Source organism: Bremia lactucae, linkage group LG18, assembly GCF_004359215.1.
Source record: "Bremia lactucae strain SF5 linkage group LG18, whole genome shotgun sequence".
NCBI lineage: Eukaryota > Oomycota > Peronosporomycetes > Peronosporales > Peronosporaceae > Bremia > Bremia lactucae.
The window spans coordinates 1,322,153-1,340,303 of NC_090627.1; the positions used below are offsets into that span (position 1 = coordinate 1,322,153).

The 18,151-nt window shown below is 45.6% G+C and overlaps 4 protein-coding genes across 4 annotated transcripts; 3 read left to right on the forward strand and 1 right to left on the reverse strand.

Moving 5' to 3' along the window:
* Window positions 1-710: 710 nt before the first annotated feature.
* On the forward strand, window positions 711-1,879 carry CCR75_002221 (uncharacterized protein; the record flags this gene model as incomplete). The annotated part of the gene is made up of 2 exons (XM_067960319.1): window positions 711-884; window positions 950-1,879. 2 exons carry the CDS (start codon window positions 711-713, stop codon window positions 1,877-1,879), a joined length of 1,104 nt encoding a protein of 367 aa, XP_067819703.1.
* Window positions 1,880-1,951: 72 nt separating this feature from the next.
* Window positions 1,952-4,117, reverse strand: CCR75_002220 (uncharacterized protein; the record flags this gene model as incomplete). Its single annotated transcript, XM_067960318.1, has 1 exon — window positions 1,952-4,117. One exon carries the CDS (start codon window positions 4,115-4,117, stop codon window positions 1,952-1,954), a length of 2,166 nt encoding a protein of 721 aa, XP_067819704.1.
* Window positions 4,118-4,472: 355 nt separating this feature from the next.
* CCR75_002219 (uncharacterized protein) lies at window positions 4,473-5,063 on the forward strand (the record flags this gene model as incomplete). Its single annotated transcript, XM_067960317.1, has 1 exon — window positions 4,473-5,063. The coding sequence occupies one exon, from the start codon at window positions 4,473-4,475 to the stop codon at window positions 5,061-5,063; it is 591 nt and encodes a 196-aa protein (XP_067819800.1).
* Window positions 5,064-5,535: 472 nt separating this feature from the next.
* Window positions 5,536-6,891, forward strand: CCR75_002218 (uncharacterized protein; the record flags this gene model as incomplete). The annotated part of the gene is made up of 2 exons (XM_067960316.1): window positions 5,536-6,510; window positions 6,569-6,891. The coding sequence occupies 2 exons, from the start codon at window positions 5,536-5,538 to the stop codon at window positions 6,629-6,631; spliced, it is 1,038 nt and encodes a 345-aa protein (XP_067819799.1). The 3' UTR covers window positions 6,632-6,891.
* Between the last annotated feature and the right edge of the window lie 11,260 nt (window positions 6,892-18,151).

Consider the following 18,151-nt stretch of genomic DNA (forward strand, 5'->3'; position numbering starts at 1 on the left):
GAAAAATGAGTAAATTTTTAAAAACTCTCGTCGCGAGTTTCATTACTTTCTTGGCTTAAATCAGTAAATGAAGGCTACTTGATGCGAATATTCTGTAATTTATCACTTGCATCGTTTTAATTGTTTATTTTCTGTGTGGTTTTTCGCATTGCTTACGTTTTTTATGTGTCGAAGATGGACAAGTCTGGAGTCTCATTTGTTTTGGGACAGATCAAGCAAGACACGACACACTCATTTGTCAATGCTACACATCTTTAATAATTCATCATATATTTCCAGAGCAACAATCGATGGTGTCAATCGGCTGAGATAGGCTATGCATGCAGTGATACTCGCTCGTAATCGTTCCATTGCATAATGGTCTCAGAAACTATTATGATGGTTCGGCGAACGGAATCAGCCCAATTTCTAAATTTCTATATTATAATTAAAGGAATGAAGAGAGCTCGCACAAGAATCCTTCGCCATCTATCTTAACAATCGGCGACTTTTTCTGACCGGATCAGTTCGGATAGAATCTGGATATTCTAAATTTACTGCTCGAAGACTTCTACGCAGTCGATTAGGATCACGATATGTAATGACGGCTTCGTCATTCTCTTCCAGAACGCGCAATAGCTTTGTTACCCACCGAGGCATCATTCTTTTTGACAGTAGTGGCTAAGGTTGACTGGCTCTGTGAATGACGCTCGCTGACTTGGTCATTTAAAATGAAAGGCACAAGTAAACTTGACACGATGGCCGCAGAGGACACGTATGAAGTGCACATCTTGCCCGGCTTCGTTCCGTTTTTTTGGTGCTTTGTGGGAGTGGGAATTGTGCTGTTTTGCTACTCGCTAAAATACGCCAAGATTTATTCGACTACCGCTGCTTTCATACTCACAGTGCGTAAAATTTCTTGTTGAACCAATTGTATTAATTAAATGTTAATGTTGCTATTTCTTTGAAGCCATTTATCTGCTTTAGTCTTGTGTTTAATAATGCCGTCATGGCTACAACGGGTATCGATCGTCGACGCGCTAGTACACAGGCAATGTTGGCCTTTCACGCCTGTGTGACGCCCATGTTAGTCTTGGTGTGCTATGAATTGGCCTATTTAGTACACAAGCACAAAGCAGTCACTTTCTGTGGCATTCCTTTTGAAAGGGATTGCAGTAGTGGGGTAGCAGTAAATCGTGTCGAGCGCCGCTGGTGGCTCTCAACGTGTCTGCGCTTCATCGTGTGGCTCTTAGGCTGTGCATTGTTAGTTTTAAATCTTCTTGTGGCGTACCACTGGACTGCTAACCGGACATTTGGAGTTTCAAGCTTCTACGAGCTTCAAGGGGACACCAGTACACACGCAATTTGTGCAATTCTACCAGCTATAGCGCTTGTGGCATGGGCGCTCTATATTGGCATACGACTGTGGAACTACGGTACTAATTACTCTTACATGGTACACGCCACGTGCTTTAATCCATGGGTCTGGATGCTCGTGGGAGCTCTGGCGTTGCTACTTGGGTACTTAATGCCGTCACCCATCTACGCGCTGTCTTCAAATGCCGGTGAAATGATTATGATGGCTACAATTATACGTATGTTTCGTGAAGTGCATCACGACATGCAACAGGGGCTTAAATTTGGCGAATTTATCGATCCTGAACGTGCCGCAGTACGAAAACAGAGACCCTTAAGCCCCAACAGTCGAAGCAATAGTCTTAACAAGAGTGCAAGCTGCACCACAATGTCATCGGGACAGCAGAATGGCTACATCGCTGTAACGACTCCGAAAGGGTCAGATCTTTCGACAACATTTGCAAATCGCGATGGCAAGATTAGCAGCCAATCAAATACTAGCACGGCTGATTTCTCCGTCATCGTAGCCTCTAATTCGCTATAATAAATTTCATCGTTTTAACTAAAATGAACAAAAATCCCAAAAAAAAACCTTTTTATCAAATTCCTCTTTTTATCAACTTCCACTCGACAGCACCACATGAGCTTCTTTCGTGTGTTTTTGCTTCGTCTCCAACACTTTCATCATTTTCATACTGCCTTCCCCAGAGAGCATTTTCTGCGCCTGAAGCTCTTCTTTCAATTGTCTCAATCGCTTCTCTTTTCGCTTCTTGCCAGGTTCGTGGCCATGGAATTTATACGACAATAACCGAAAAGCTTCTTTTTTAGTCAATAATCGACCAAATTCGTCCCGATAATCAAGCTTCACGCCATTCTTAATCCGTAAATCGTCTTCAAAAGCACAATCACGTACATCATTTGCTCGACCAGCTTGCCGTTCGACACGCGTTTGGCGCAAATCCCCCGTTTTTCGAAGCAAAGCCAATGTCGCACCCATCCCTGTGCCGACTAAAGGCTCTTCTTCTCCCCACACCTCCTTCTCCATCCCGTCGTCTTCTTTTTCCTTAGTATCACACATTCTCGCATCAATGCCAATCTTCGCCTCGTTCGCTTCCGTTTCGTCGTGCTTTTCACGACTTACCGTCCTTCCTTTCACCGTCTCTTGAAACTGGGCTGCACGTGTTTCCATTGCTTCGCGTAATCGCGTTTCAAAGTCCGTGGCTTCATTAAATACGACCGGATTGGATACATTGTGAGCAGTTCGAAAAACCTGACCAACACATGCAGGAACGTGACCATTCTTTGCGGTGTCATGACTACGCTCGACATCAAGCAAGCTCGTGGTTTCACACGGTACGGTTCGACGAACAAACTCGGCAATACGCTCTTCACTCGTGACAATGGGCATCTCGGTTGTTTTCACGTCTCGAGCGCGTGCTAAAGACGCATGAATTGCTCGTTCAAGAGCCACGTTATCGTCTAGAACGTCACTTTCATTTACCACACGTGGCTTCATTCGTTGTGGTTGAACACTCGCCGCCAATGCCGTTGAGGCCAATGCATTGGCCTTCTCACGTGCTTCTTGAAAACGAAACAGCTTTTGCGTCTCGTCAGCATCGTCACGATCCGAATCGTAGTGTTCACGTTTACCACGATCCATAGAATCCGACGCATCGCCCGCGTCGGATTCCAATTGCGCAATCAATTGAGACGCGTGTTGGAAGGTGTCCATGGAAGTATCGTCACAATGACGTCGTTTGTCTATTTTTCGATTTTTTTTTCGTTTTTTTAAAAATGTCGTTGTCACAGGACTTGACAATTTTTGCTTGCCCAACAAAAGCGTAACCCCCTCATTAATGCCATGGTCACTATCACGTCGCGCGTTGGCAACAACACCTGTCGACCCTCCTGCCGCATTCAATCGAAACTTGCGCGCGTCGTCTGCTTCCGCAGCGTCGTGAATGTCATCGTACTGAGCTAAAATCTTCCTCTTTCGACCAGATCCGAGTTCTAGAAACTCGTCGTCGTCATAGGCACAGTACACTGGCATAACTGCGCGCTTTGCTTGTGTCTGTTGTGCAACACGTCGATCCGCTTCACGAAGCTCGACATTCTCGAGCTCGTCCTCGTCGTCATTCAAGGCCTTGCCATCATTTTTTAAGACGTGCTGATCTTTAAGCGTCAAGACAACTTCGTTACCCTCGTTAAAGTGATCAATTGAGTGGCTTACAGTCATGCCTGCCAATGCCGGAGCTTCATACGTGTGTTGGTGCTTGGTATTGTCATTTGCCGCTTCGATTATTAAGCCTTGTTTCAATCGCGATTGTTTTACCCATGCTAATGCGTCGTGACTTGGAACAAGAGTGTCTCTCTGGCCTATTAATTGTGCTTGAAGCTGTTCCCCGAGGGATTGGCCGGCTACTTTTTGCGTCAATTCTCGTCGGGTTTTGGATTGCTGAAGCTTCGTTTGAAGCTCTTGTTGCTCACGCTCGGCATTCAATTGAGTGCGCGTCTTTTGAACACTAATTACTGCGTGCTCTTTCGTGGAAGGACCTGCGACGAGTGGCTTTAGACCGAGCGAAAGACGGAGTTTGTTCGTCTCGTCGATACTGAGCGAAATCTCGCCATTCTTACTGTCGTCCACGGACGATGAGAGATCATCTCGATGATTGCGACTGTGGTGGTGCCGTGACGCAGGTGCGTGCTGATGGCGTCGAGAGGAAGATGTCGAGCCTTTATGGCGACGGGATCGCGTTAAAGACCGACTCCTGCTCCGCGCCATTGTATCGGTCTTAAAAGCTACTTAAATAAATTCATCGCAAAAGGGGGTACGATATTGCGTACCCTGAATTTGACTTGACTTGCCAAGAAAAACTATTGTAGTGCAAAGATGGTGAACTTCTGCCAGAATCAAATTCTAAAATAGTATTGGTTTAGGAGATTCTATGTCGCATTTGTTTTAGTAGGTGATAGATTCCGACCGTTTACTAAAAAAAATTGAGACGTCTCTTATCGTACAAAAAAAGATTAAAAAAGACACATCTCGGCGAATGCAATGCTTCCTGAAAAGCTTCGTATCTCACATTTTGATTCATTGCACGAATTCCTCATTGATTTTTTAAAATCTTGGAGACTTCATGACCCCTTCTGCTGACGTGATCACGAACAATATGCTTCAGCATCCACCACCAATTGTTTGGCGCGTTGCTCACGCTGACAATCAAGACACACTTGCTCGCGCACGACTGCCAAATGCGTCTTTTGAGACTGAAACGGATTTTCAGCGTTTGAAGAGCCAGCATCTTGACTGGTCGAATCGCACAGGGACACCGTTCCTGTCGACATTTTCAGACAAGTCGACTGCAGAGTGTTGGGGTCGGAAGTTACTTGATACAAGCGACGTTTGGATCTACTCAATTGATACAAAGGGTCTGATTTTATTTCCGACGGACACAGATGAGTTGTTGATATTTGGTGGTGTTCCAAACAATAATATTGGGGTGGAAGAAGAGATTCACAATCTCGAAAAGGGCGATTTAATGATGGATGAAACTCCCATTGTCGGGGACGAGCAAGCACTGGATGATTTATGCTATGATCACGCAATTAATCCATGTGATTTGGTGCATAATGACCGCACGGGTCTGAACTATCAGCCCGACGATGACGCTGGCATGGAAGAAGACGAAGACTGGATTGACTTTGCTGAGTATCAGATGGATCATTAGGGTGGCATGACGCATATCTGAAGTACATGTTAAGCTCCAATATTATCTATTTAAAGCTTTAATTCCACAATTATAATGTTGGCTACGGTGACACAATAATTTAACATTGCATATATTTGAACCAGAATATATTTCGACCGCATACTGAAAAATGAATACGACATCTGTCTCGCCCCCATAAGACAAATTTAACCGGTGTCTGGCGCGTCGGCCGCCACATGCATGGTCTCAGGTGTAGTTGCACTGGGGTATTACATTAAATTCAAATGTCATATTCTGGTATAACGCTCTTCATATCATGAGGTATTCGCAATGCAGATTTTACTCTTCTTTTCACTTCTATTATGTTTGCAATCGATAAGTAGCTCAATAAGATGGTCCATTGCGCAACTTAAGAGTACGTTTTCCGGCTCTTTGTATAGAGGGTTCGCCACGCGAGACGACACTTTTAAACGATCCAGTGTGCCCTCTAATGAACTCGCTGCCCACAGCTTCTCCAATACATGGTAGCACCACCTCGCTACAGAATTTGCTAGCCAAGAAGCAATACGACTCATCATCTGCTGGCTCTATTATTGACGCCTTTATGGTACGACTGCAGCAGCTCCAATGCCGCGACAGTCATTCGGGTGTTACTGGCTTCAAGCGTGAGTACAAGGAGCTCTGTCATAGCATTGACAAAGCACCTGGCTACGATGCAGCCTTAACACCACAGACCACGGCTAGAAAGGCAAAGAACCGGTACCAAGACGTAGTACCATTTGAAAAGACACGCGTGAAGCTACAATTAGTGTCGCGAGAGACGCGAGACGACTATATTAACGCTAGTTACATTGATGGCGGCTACATTGCGTGCTGTGCACCAGTGCCCGCTGCCATTGGGGATTTCTGGCACATGGTATGGCAATGCCACGTCCACGTGGTGCTCATGCTTACGAACTTTGTCGAGCACGAGAGGCTCAAAGCAGTTAGGTATTGGAACCCACGAGGTTACGCTGTAACTTATGGCAACCTTCAAGTTCAACTATTGGACAAAAAAACACAGATCGAGGGGTTGGGGTTTATTGTCCGAAGATTTCAGCTGTCGCACAAAATTGGACTCAAGACTGAAAGTCGGACTCTTTTACACCTTCAGCTCACAAAGTGGCCTGATCATGGCGTCTTGCGAGACTTTCGAGTCATTGCTTCGATGCTCGATACTGTTAATTGCTATCGTGATGATGCATCGAGGCGCTTGAAAGTCGAGGCAAAAGTTGTAGTGCATTGTAGTGCAGGCATTGGACGCTCCGGCACGTTTATTGCCATTGATATTTTATTGAAACAATTGCATCGAGTGCTGATTGGTAGAAAGTGCGAGACGGAGGGTACCCAAGAGATCGTACCCTTGGACGTATCAAAGGTGGTCTATCGCTTGCGATCGCAACGACCTGGGATGGTACAGACTCCGGTGCGTTTTGTCTTCAGTTGCTGAAAGAATGATGGTGGTAACTCATGTGTATGTGCAGGAACAATATCAAATGATTTATCACTTTTTAGCTGCCGTAATTAGCGGTAATAAGCCGTGGTGATTTATTCTTTTTGGATAGAAGGACACATTAACGCATGAGATAAAGTAATGCATGCACATAGAGTTGATTTTTTCAACCTATTTAGAATTCCTAAGTCTGTCTGAATTTTGGCCTTTAAATGCCGCGATTTTGCCAGCATCACTAAATCGCTTGAAATTATGGAAGTGCACAGTGTACCTTATGCGTCAACCATGAGGTACGTCGCCGTTCCTCACTTCTAAGAACCTGCTGAAGAAAATTCGGCATGCTCTGACAGGCCACGGTGCCCTCCACTAATTCCACCACTCATCATCTGTGCCTTCTCTGACTTGGTGTTGCCCCGTTCTAGTCCCGAAGGCTCCACTGAGAGCTACAATATTACCGTATATGGTAATATAAGCAATGCAAAGAAGAAAAAGACAATAATCTTTATTTTCCTTGATTTTTCCTCTTAAAGATCAAAATGTTTATGTGACGAACACCCCGTTACATTTTCTTTGTATCTTACAATACATTTCGGCTATACCCATAAATTTAATAGACGTTTGATGTCGTACTTATTTTAGATACAAAAATGGGTAAATGACTCATAATGTGGATTGTACCACATAAACTATTTTAACAAATGTTGCTGTTACAACATTTGTAGATTCTGTTGCGAGACAATTTTAGCCTTAAAATTCTACTTGTCATGGACTGGCTTGCCATTGACGCGACAATGTGAATTGCGGATACAGCCAGACGGGATATGCATTTGCCTGTTGTGCATGGCATTTACGCTCGAGTAAACACTCTAATCGCGAATTGTTTCCTATCCCTCGGCTCTTTTGAAGGAGGATATCACCCGTCTGAGGGCATCAATGGGACCTTTCTGTTCATTAATTGAATGAGTCAATCAATCAACCCCGCCAATCGCTGATAGATGCGCATAGACGAAATGGGCAGTGTGCAATGAGTTACTATTCATAGTTTCATAATACTATATTAAGTCAGGACTATGAGCAGTTGAAACTAAAGAAATACATTAATTCTGTTCTAATCTTTTCCTATTCTAAGCATTTTTAGTACTGACCTATAGTTGCTAAGCCACGCGTTGCAACTTTAATTTTTTCTCGGCACGTTGTTGAGAGCCTTGCTGGTGAAGTAATGTAACCTTTTCTTGGGCCGCGTCGGATTCATTTTAAATGAACTCGGCGATAATCGCATAATGATCGTCATTTTGTAGGGCAAAGATCATTGCACTCACGGCTGGGTCACCTACGGTCTAATAATATGTTCAATCGCTATCCATTCGAGATCACTCAAGTGATTGAGCTCTCACGCGATAAGTGGAAGCTTCCATGAGGGGTGTACCTTTCTTATCGACATGTTCATGTTGGATAGGACGGACGTGGTCGTTGGACATACCAGGTGTAACGGGAGCAGCCTTCGCCTATTTTGCTTCGTTTTCCGCAAACCAACATTGATAAACGTGTGAGGGCGTCGGACGAACCACAAAGTGCTTCTCGGTGTAACGGAGCTTCTTTTAGGTTCTACAAGCTAACCTATACTAATGACAGTGTAATAAAGTTGCCTCCAAAACCTCACGTACGCGACGTGCAGAGTATGGTTCTTTGAGCTCTTAAGCGATCGCTTAGCAACAAGCAAAAACACACAAGTGCTACTGTCTTTTCAATATAGTTAAGTCCTACGTACTAATTCCTTTGATTGTTTTTGTAGCGGAGTTACCTCGCCCCTAAAGTCAGAGGAAGACTTTCAGACTCAGAGAGTCACTTAGTTCTATCAAGCTAATGGGTTTAACAACTCAGGGAGTCGTACAAGCTATCAAAGCTTAAGGAATCCTAGTTCAAGGGATTCAGGGTTCGTAGAACCAAGTGGCAACTAGTGCCCAAGAGGATATACCTTAGAAAGGCTTCTATCTCTTACAGATCAATGCGCAAGCCTTAGGAAGGCACTGAACGCTTTAAGATCAAAAGGGGAACTGAACTTAATTATTTAAATCTAAAAACCTTACCCTAGCTAATTAAAAAAATAGATTTTGGCCTCCAGATTTATATCTGGCGGCGACCACATTTATTACCCACAATTAATTGGATTTAAGTAACTAACTATTTTAAAATTAGATAAAAGGGTATTTTACCCATAAAGTAAATGTACCACAACAACAGTTCTCAAACCGATGTGTGCCCCATCACCCTCCCCCATCAGACTGTTGACACCGAGTGACAACATTCGCTTCATTTCCTCTTTGAGGTTGGAACTAAACAGCTAATCGATTGGTTGTGTTTTCCGTTACTTTGTCTAATGACAATCAAGCGTGAGTCACAGACTCTGAGCACCTTCCTCGACGATGAGGAAATGGTGGACTTTGAAAGTCACTCTCAATCAGAGGAGGAGGAAAAAGAGCGGCGTTCGCTCACGCCTTCTCCTCCGGACGAACGTCGGCGAGCCCCGAATCCGTTCCCAGAACGTGGTGCCGCTGATGTCTTAACTGCATTGAGCAGGACACGGTACCCTGAGTCCAACATTATTACGTGTCCGCTCGATGAAGAGCAAGAGCAAATAATCCTCATAGAGGAAAGAGCTCGTCGTCGAGCTACCGAAATAGCGAAAGCTAAGGCTCATAGTGAATATAGATTCACTCCGCTTAGTGCGGACGAGCATCTCAAAGAGATAGCGGGTCATAGCTTGGCCATCTGGATCTCTGGTGACCCGGCGAGGACGCCGGAGAAGATTGCTGCTCAGACGCTCTTCATGAGCAATACCTTACGCCGAAGGTAATGACGCGAAGCCAGTATCTGACGCGTTTACGTGATCAAGCCCGTGGGGCTTCAATGACCTCCATGAGGGAAATTCCGATCATTTTGTTTCCAAACGAAAGAAGAACTGAAAACGAAGTCTCATTCAGAGAGTCTCCGGATAGAGGTGATGTTCGTGTGGAACTGAAGCTTCGTTTCGACTTTGCTGAGCTTAAGGCCAAAGGCCAGTTACGTTCGGCATTTATGCCACAAAACGAAGAAAGGCCTAGCCAATTTTTCAGTGCTTCGGTTAATTGTACAACCAAGGATCGAAGCCGCACTGAGGCTTTAGATCCACCTAATCCCACGAGTAGTGGTGAGAAGCGTCGTTTGACGCGAGTTGACCCTGAGCTTGGCGCTTAAAAACGTCAACGGCCTACGGGCAATCTTGCCGAAGATGTACCTCGAACTCCCAAGAGTTTTCAGAAGAGGGGTACCCTAGCCACTTCACCAGATACTGGTATTGACCCTCACGACGACGTCGCTTTAAAAGTTTCTCCACATGAAACTGAAGGTTCCCCTGCGCATCAAGCAGCGCGGGAGGGGGCCGAAATTTCGGCGGAAGCATTCGATGCTCTACGGCACGAGGTGCAACTTCTTCGTGAGGTCCTTGCTCGGGTTGAGAGCTTTTTTGAGGCGGTTCGGGACCGTCTTTCGACGCTGGAGCGTCAGCAGCCTAGGGCCAGCTGGACATCCTGGTGAGGATGCAGCAATCTGCGGCACGACCGCCTGTCTCGGCGCAAGCGCCTTCAGTTCCACGTGGGAAGGGTCCCGATATGGCTTAAGCAAGCCAACGTAAGACACTGGGTGTGGACGCAGCTTGCTGGGAAGGTTTAGCGTATAAGCTAGGCCCTTCTTGCGACGACCGTAAATGGTCCAATAAAGCGCGGGAGCAATTTGGTCTTGAAAACCGCGGAAACCAAGTTGGTAGGTAGGTTTTTAGCGTTTAGTAAAACTCGGCCTCCGACCATATAAGAATTAATACAGCTTCTGTTTTTGCATCCGCTTGTTCTTTTTGTTTGTCTTGGCTATCAGCCATCGTATCCCTTACATGTCTTAAGACGCTAAACCGCGTCGCGAGAAACTCGCTTACTTGTTTTCGAACGGTAACAGGTTTGATATCAGCAAGCCTATCGGCCAATTCTCCCCCACCGAGCCCTGAACCACGCATTGGTATCGTAAACGGAACGCGCGGGTGGGTAAGACCGTTTATATAAAACGGAGTATAGCCTGTAGAGGCATGGATAGCGTTATTTAACGCAAATTCCACTACTGGAGCATTGAGCTCCAGCGCTTTGGTGTCTGAGCACACACGCTGCGTAAAACGTCTTCAATGACGCGATTGACACGTTCGGTTTGACCATCGGTCTGCGGATGGTCCGCGGATGACATGTCCAATCTGGTGCCAAGAACTCAAAAAATTGATTTTCAGAATTTAACCGTGAAATGGGGGTCACGATCACAAACAATTGCCACTGGCAAACCGAGTTTTCGAAACACGCGATCGATGAACAGCCTTGCTGTACCTTCATCATCAACGGTATCCGGCACAGCCGCTAAGTGTGCCATTTTGCTCAATCGGTTAATAAAGACAACTATGCCGGAGTTACTGGTCGAATCTTTATGTAGACCGAAATCAAATCCATACTAATGGACTCTCAACACCCAATGGGTACGGGCAGACTTGCCAGTGGCGCAGCACCATGCGCCGAGGGTTTAGCCCGTTGGCAAGTTTCGCATGTGCGAACGTACATTATAAAAGTTTAAACCACCAATAAATCTGGCTTACAGAGCCGTAGTTCTTTTCTCTACCGAGATGACCACCAAGGACAGTATCGTGTGGCTCATGGAGGATTCAGTACTTTAAATTCTCATCATGAGGAACAACGACGCGCGGAGGATCCACAGCGTCCGTGACGCAAACGTAAAGACAATTTTGAGCCTGATTCAGTGTTATTTAGAGCTCATAGCAAAGCTATACACTGGTCATCCAGGGTGTAAGCTGAACGGAATAATTCAGTAATAGACGACATAATAGCCGTTAAATGAGGGAGCTTATAAAGCGGCCTGCGTGATAGCGCATTAGCCAAAGCATTCTGCTTTTCAGGCTTATACTTCACCTCGAAGTTGTATTCGGCTAAAAGGAGAGCCATCGGGCATTCTCTGTGAGAGATAGGACGACTAAGTCGTGTGTACTGACGCGTGATCTGTAATATAACAAGAGGCTTAGAGGCTTGAAGATGAACTCTGAATTTGATAAGAGCATACTTTATTGCAAGTAACTCTTTGTCATGAACTGGGTACTTCTTTTTCGCAGCTTTGAGCTGTCTAGACTTGAACGCAATGACACGTTCATGCCGTCACTATTTGTTTGTAACAGAGCACTTCCAATAACAAAATTCGATGCGTCACAGACAACACTGACAGGCCAATTTTGATTTGGCAGTCCCAGAATCGGGGCATGGATAAGTCTATCCTTTACTGCTTGAAAGGCATTATGCTCTGGGTAAGTCCATCACCAATCTGTATCCTTTTTAAGGAGATTTGATAATGGCCTAGCCATATCAGAGTATTTTTCGCTAAATTTGTGTAAATAATTGGCGAGACCCAACCAATTCAGCAAATTCATTTGATTTTTAGGAACATGCCAATCTTCTATGGCTTTTACCTTAGCGGGATCCGCTCTGAGGCCTCGCTTTTCAATAAAGCACCCTAAAAGAATTTCTTCTGCGCTAAAAATGCATTTAGATGCATTGGCATATAGTTCATTTGTGCGCATACACTCAAGCACAGCTCGCAAATGATCAAATTGGTTTTTCATATCCGACCGAACCTGATCCGCACGACTATGGACAAAAATGTCATCAAAATAAGTCGGTGCATAACCTCGATGAGGGCGGAACAGTTGCATCACAAGACGATTAAATATTGCCGGGGCATTAGAAAGCCCTTGTGGCATAACCAACCACTCCCATAGCATACTGCCTGTGCTGCTAACCGCTGTAAGCGGGATAACGCTAGTTCGCATGACCATCGACTCCGTCAAGTGCACTGTACATTGTACATCCCACCACATTGTTCTGAACATCCGTTCTAGGAATAACGTTTTGTGCTGGTATAGAGGCAGCATTCAGCTTATTATAAGCATGTACAATGCGTTATTTACCCTTTTGCTTTTTGACACAAAATTTTGGTGTCGAATGGGGAAATTTGCTCTCGGGGTACCATTCCCGCCTCGTACTTAGCACGAAAGAAATCGTTAATGACGTCACACTGTTCCCTTGATAAAGGCCGCTGTCGTGTGACACAGTATTGACCAAGTCAATTTCATGACGGACACCTCTATCCGCAGGTAAAACAGATGGTGGATTGGTATATACCACATCTTGGAATACCTTGATCCACACATAAAGTGGATCCGTAGGATCTTTAAGGATCAATGACTCACTCCGCGCACTTAATGCAGCTTTTGTATCATCCAGGACGGGCCAGGACAGCTTCGTCCAGAAGTGACGATGAGTTTTACTCAATCATAGGTCGAATGACTACCATCTAAGATAGGTCGTTAGCCCTTAAGGCTCGGCCGCACTCATCAATAGACATTTCGTCTACTGCAGAAGAGCATGTTACGAAGGGATTGCCGCAAGGCTAACTTCTGCCTCGATGCTACCGGTTACACCATTACAAGCGTATTCAATTCCTTACTCAAATCACTTTGCGAGGGTATAGACCCTTCGCGTCTCGCCAGCCTTGGAGTAGAGACAATACGCCTCTTAGAGGCTGGGACATTCACGTCTTCAAATTTTCAGCCTGTATGGGATCTATACCAGAGCTGGTGTCTACTTCGACATCCGACAAGGAATTAGGTAACTCAGCTTCCTTGTCCAGCGACCGTTTACGTGTCATTTCACGTGCATTAAAAGGGTTTGACCCGAAATGCCATGGCGAACCGCCAATTATGTCACTACTGACACTCAGCATGATGCCACCTCGGCCGACCACGGTGGACTTAGACTTGCCACTCCACGTATCTCAGGGATATAACACCCTTGATGACTCGGTCTTAGGCCAACAATGCTTTTAGCATTTAGTGAATCGTTTTTAAAACAATTGCTACTCGACGGAATACGTGCCATTCCAACTCCTTTTTCTGAGTTAAGCCCAAAATAAATGTTTTCAACATTGGATTTAGTAACTCAGATATTACAATGTCTAACACACTGATAAATTTAGTCAGTCATATGCGCCAATAGCGCTTTTGTCTCCTAGCAAAGGTGGGCTCATGACTTCTCAGAAATTTGCTTGGAACATTGCGCGTGGTGCCTAAGGTCTTAGACCTCCAATCGATCCGTGACTCATGGCGTTTAATCCAGGCCATACCAAGGATGGGATCATATCTCGAATTCGATTAAGGACGAGGCAGCGTTCCATACTGTCAAAGTCCAGAAACTTCTTGCCTAAATTCAAGAAACTTTAGGAGCAGTGACACGAGTCCCAGTCGCTAAGCGAGCAGTGATTGTATCACTTTCATGCGCTTTAAGTCCCCAACGCATTAGTTTCCCTCAAGCGAAAGACGTCAAGCATAAGTGCAAGACGCTCCTGAGTCAATTATAATTGACCACGGCTTATCAAAACCCTTTACAGTCGCTAAAGCGACTAGCAGCCAGGCTTGTACTCTCACCGATCTAATTGGGGCTAGATTCTATTTATTCTCACCTCCTAGAGTTTTAACAGAGCCTAGGTCTTCCCCAGTAGAGCGGTTTTCACCTACATGGTATCGACGTTTTCCGCACCGTACCAGATTTCTGGTATAGGTCGGAATTGGTGCTATTTTGAGCTTTACGAGTATTTTGTAGGGGACAGGCCGGACGTAAATGTTTCGTGCTTCCGCACATACAACATCTACAAATGATTTCATGCTGTTCCACTGCTTGAAGTGCCTTTTCTCCCTCCTCAACGAGGCGTAGATCCATGAATTCCGGTCTATTAGACGGTACCAATGTGCTCGAAGAGCTTGTTCGGTAAATAGGCGGGCTAACGCGAGCAGACTTAAAGACGAACTCAGCGCGTAGCGCTATGGCAATTGCGTCTTCGAAAGTAGCTGGATGGGGTCGTAATAATTCCGAACGGTCAACGCCTTCATTGAGAAACCCCAAAAAAATTTACGATAGTTGCTTCTTGCATCGGGCCTTGAAGCATAGATGCAATGAGTGTTCTCAACTCCTGGGCATGGTCCTCTAGGGCTCGTTTACCCTGTCGAGTCGCTATGAGCCGTGATCGTATGCGTAAAGCCTAATCAGGCGGTGCAAACATGCTGGTCATTTGCTGAATTACCGAATCCCATGAGAAAAAAAAGCGTCGTCTATGGACGCTGCACGAGAGTGCCCACTCCATGGCTCTATCTTCGAGGTACAGAGATATACCGAGTTGGCATAGATGCCGCAAGGGTGATCCTGAACCTGGCCGATCGGGGAGGATTCGTACGCATGAAGGTTTCAACCCTTGCATGCAAAACCTCTGGTCCCTGAATATACTGAACTTTACATATTCAAGCCCAAATAAAGTTTTGAGCTTGTCATACGCTATGCCCTGCGCTTCTATAAGTTTTGAGACCTCTTCCATTTCAGTGAAGGCTTAGTCTTATAAAGACTCAGAGATTGACTACTAGTGCTACCAGATGTAGCGGAGCTTCTTCGCTGCTAAAGATAGAGGAAGACTTTTAGACTTCAAGATCAAAAGGAAAACTCAGCATTTTTAATTTTAATTTAAATTCAAAACCTTACCGTAGCTAATTCAAAATAGATTTCGGCCGCCAGATATATATCTGGCGGCGACTACATTTGTTACCCATAATAAATGGAATTTAAGTAATTAATTATTTTAAAATAGAATAAAAGGGTATTTACCCATAAAGTAAATGTACCACAACAACGGTTCTCCAACCGATGTGTGCCCCATTACAATAAAGGTACCACAAAACGGTTCTCCAACCAATGTGTGCCTCATTACAGAGGCAGTCAAAAACACGTCGATTTGGGCGAGCGCGCGTGAACAGGCACAACCGCGTCTCCGATTGCGCATAAAATGCAACGTCAACATTTGATGATATTCCATATGTCTAACGTTAACTCCATTTTGTTCGGTATTGAGGTTTCGACCTCCAAGCGGTACGGAACCGTACATTCGACCAGCACCATTTGTTGGACACACTGCTGAGCTTTATAGGAACGTTATTTAAGTTGTATATGGCATAAGCGGCCACTATAGTAATTTGATAAGGCCTTTCGGTGCGCGTGCTGCTCTTCGAGTAACGCCAAATAGGCAGCCTCCGCATGTGTGATTAGCTGTACTCGAAAAGGCGGGACCAAGCCAGACCCATTCTTAGACCCGGCTTTGATATTGTCGATTACCAGATCAGGAGCAAGCCTGGTATGAGCGAGCGTTAAAATTTTACGCATACGCCAACTGCTGACGCTAACCTAAATGTAGTGATAGCGTAAACGACTTTCAGTAGACAGCGAAGGCCTAAATGATACCTGCATCTTCCTACGATGTTCCGCTGTAAATATATGCTGCAGCGAGTGTACGCTCGAAATTATGCTCGACCTCTAAAATTAAAATTGCGTGGGCTAAAATTTAAGCTTCATTGTAAGGGTGGTCGATTTGGCTATTTTCGCCTCGCGAACCAGACTCAAGATTTTTATTGATCTTCCTATCTGATGAATTTTAATTAAACGATAAATGCTCAGGACTCAATTCAGGCATCAGTAAACTGCAAGCGGGCACGTCGTAATGCGGCCACGCTCTACTTATACACACACCATAGCACAGCGAGGAGGCGGTTTAACCAGCTTCTTTTGCGTGCAGTGAGGTAGTTGCGGTGGGCGCGTTAGCGACTTCACCTAACGCACTAAGTACTTTGATTAAGTGTCTTCACGGGAGCGGTAATCCGGCTCGTGCTAAATAGTTCCGCTTACCATTTTTGGTAGGTGTGTGGACTTCTTAGATGGACTTTTGGGTAATCAAACCAAAGGAAGTTGGAGGCAATAACAGGTCTGGGATGCCCTTAGATGTTCTGGGCCGCACGCATGCTACGACGGGGTGTATCGTTACATAAAATTAACACTTATAAATAGTTTATTAATATATTATCTAAAAGGTAGAGAATATTTGGAGAATATTACTTACATAGTAATGTTCAGAAATCTTATCCATAAATAGGTATAGGCCATTATATCTATTTATCCACCACGACCTGATTGGCACGTTCTGTTTGGCCATTGATCTGAGGATGGTCTGCAGTCGACATGGGGAACTCGCCACCTAGCAGCCCAAGCACTTGTCGCCAAAACCCAGACGTAAATCATTGATCCCGGTCCAATACTATGGACTCGGCCATCTCGTGTAATCGGTATACGCGATCCAGGACAAGAGAGCTGCCTACTTGCCTTTGATCGATGTCTTACATGGTGCTGAATGAACCATCTTGCTTAGACCGTTTACGAAGACGACGAGCCCCGTCCGACCCTAATGTGAAGTCTAGACTTACTGACTTCCAACAGTTGGTTGGAATCGGTAGCGGCTTCAGTGGCGCACTGCTGGACGGTGCAGGCTTTATGCTGACACTGTTCGCAAGAGCGAATATAGTTGGCCACCCATCTAAATAAGTGCGTTCACCAAAATTTCTCTGACACTCGTAAGAATGTCTTTTCACGGCCCAGATGCCCACTAGATGGCGCATCATGGAGCTCGTGAAGGGTCATCAGCTTGAGGTCTGTGTCATGAGGCACATAGATTCCCAAGGAATCACAAGGTGACAGCTGATGCCATAACAGGCCATCGATGAAGCTAAAGCGATTTACCTCAGCTTTCTCCTGCATTTTTTCGACCCCTCAGTGGTAGATGCGGACTCATGCGTCTCGCACGCTGGTTATTGCCATCGCTCTTCGGAAAGGGATTCCTCTTGCTGGGCGTCTTCGCCCCAGCAGGGGCCCAGGCATAGCAGCGCTCATATGACTGCGCTTGCCACATTTGTGACAGACAACGTCTGCATTGCCCAACTCCATGGAAGTGACACCTGTTCTCTCGGCCGACGGCTTATACCAAGCTATCGCCGAGGCACTGTTGTAAAATTTCTCCTCAACTAAGGCAATTTGGATTCCATCGTTGACGGCACCTTTCTAATAAGAGCCTGTCACGATGAGCCATGACGTATTCCGTTCATAAACTTGGGCACTTTTATGTGCTCCCCAATCGGACCTACGGTAATTGATCCCGACAGCTAGTGCATCTCCTGCACATGCTCTTGCATAGATCGCTTCGCCTGCCACGCCCCGAAAACGCGCACCTTATGCAACACCTCGTTGTTTGGTGGCTGGCACATGGCGCGAGTCTTTGTCTTATAATCGCCCATGAAGGGAACACCTTGAATACGCTATACCCGCCGAGTAAGCCCACTCTGAGGCTTTACCGCGCGGGTGCGACATGGAGTACGGCACCATCGGGCTGTCATCTTCGATTAGCTGCGACACACCGCATTGCTTTACTGCTAACAGCCGATGGATATCGTGCGCGCTGCAGTTCCATCGAACTTGGGCGGGTCCATCCGAATAAGCCTCGGCTGAGAGCGGAGAGCATCTTAACAGTCCTGTTGAAAGCCTCGCTTCGAGCCTGCTCTCGCCTTAGCTCATCCTGAGTCTGTGTGACAGACTCCGCCGTAGCATGGCTTTGTGCCTCGGACGCG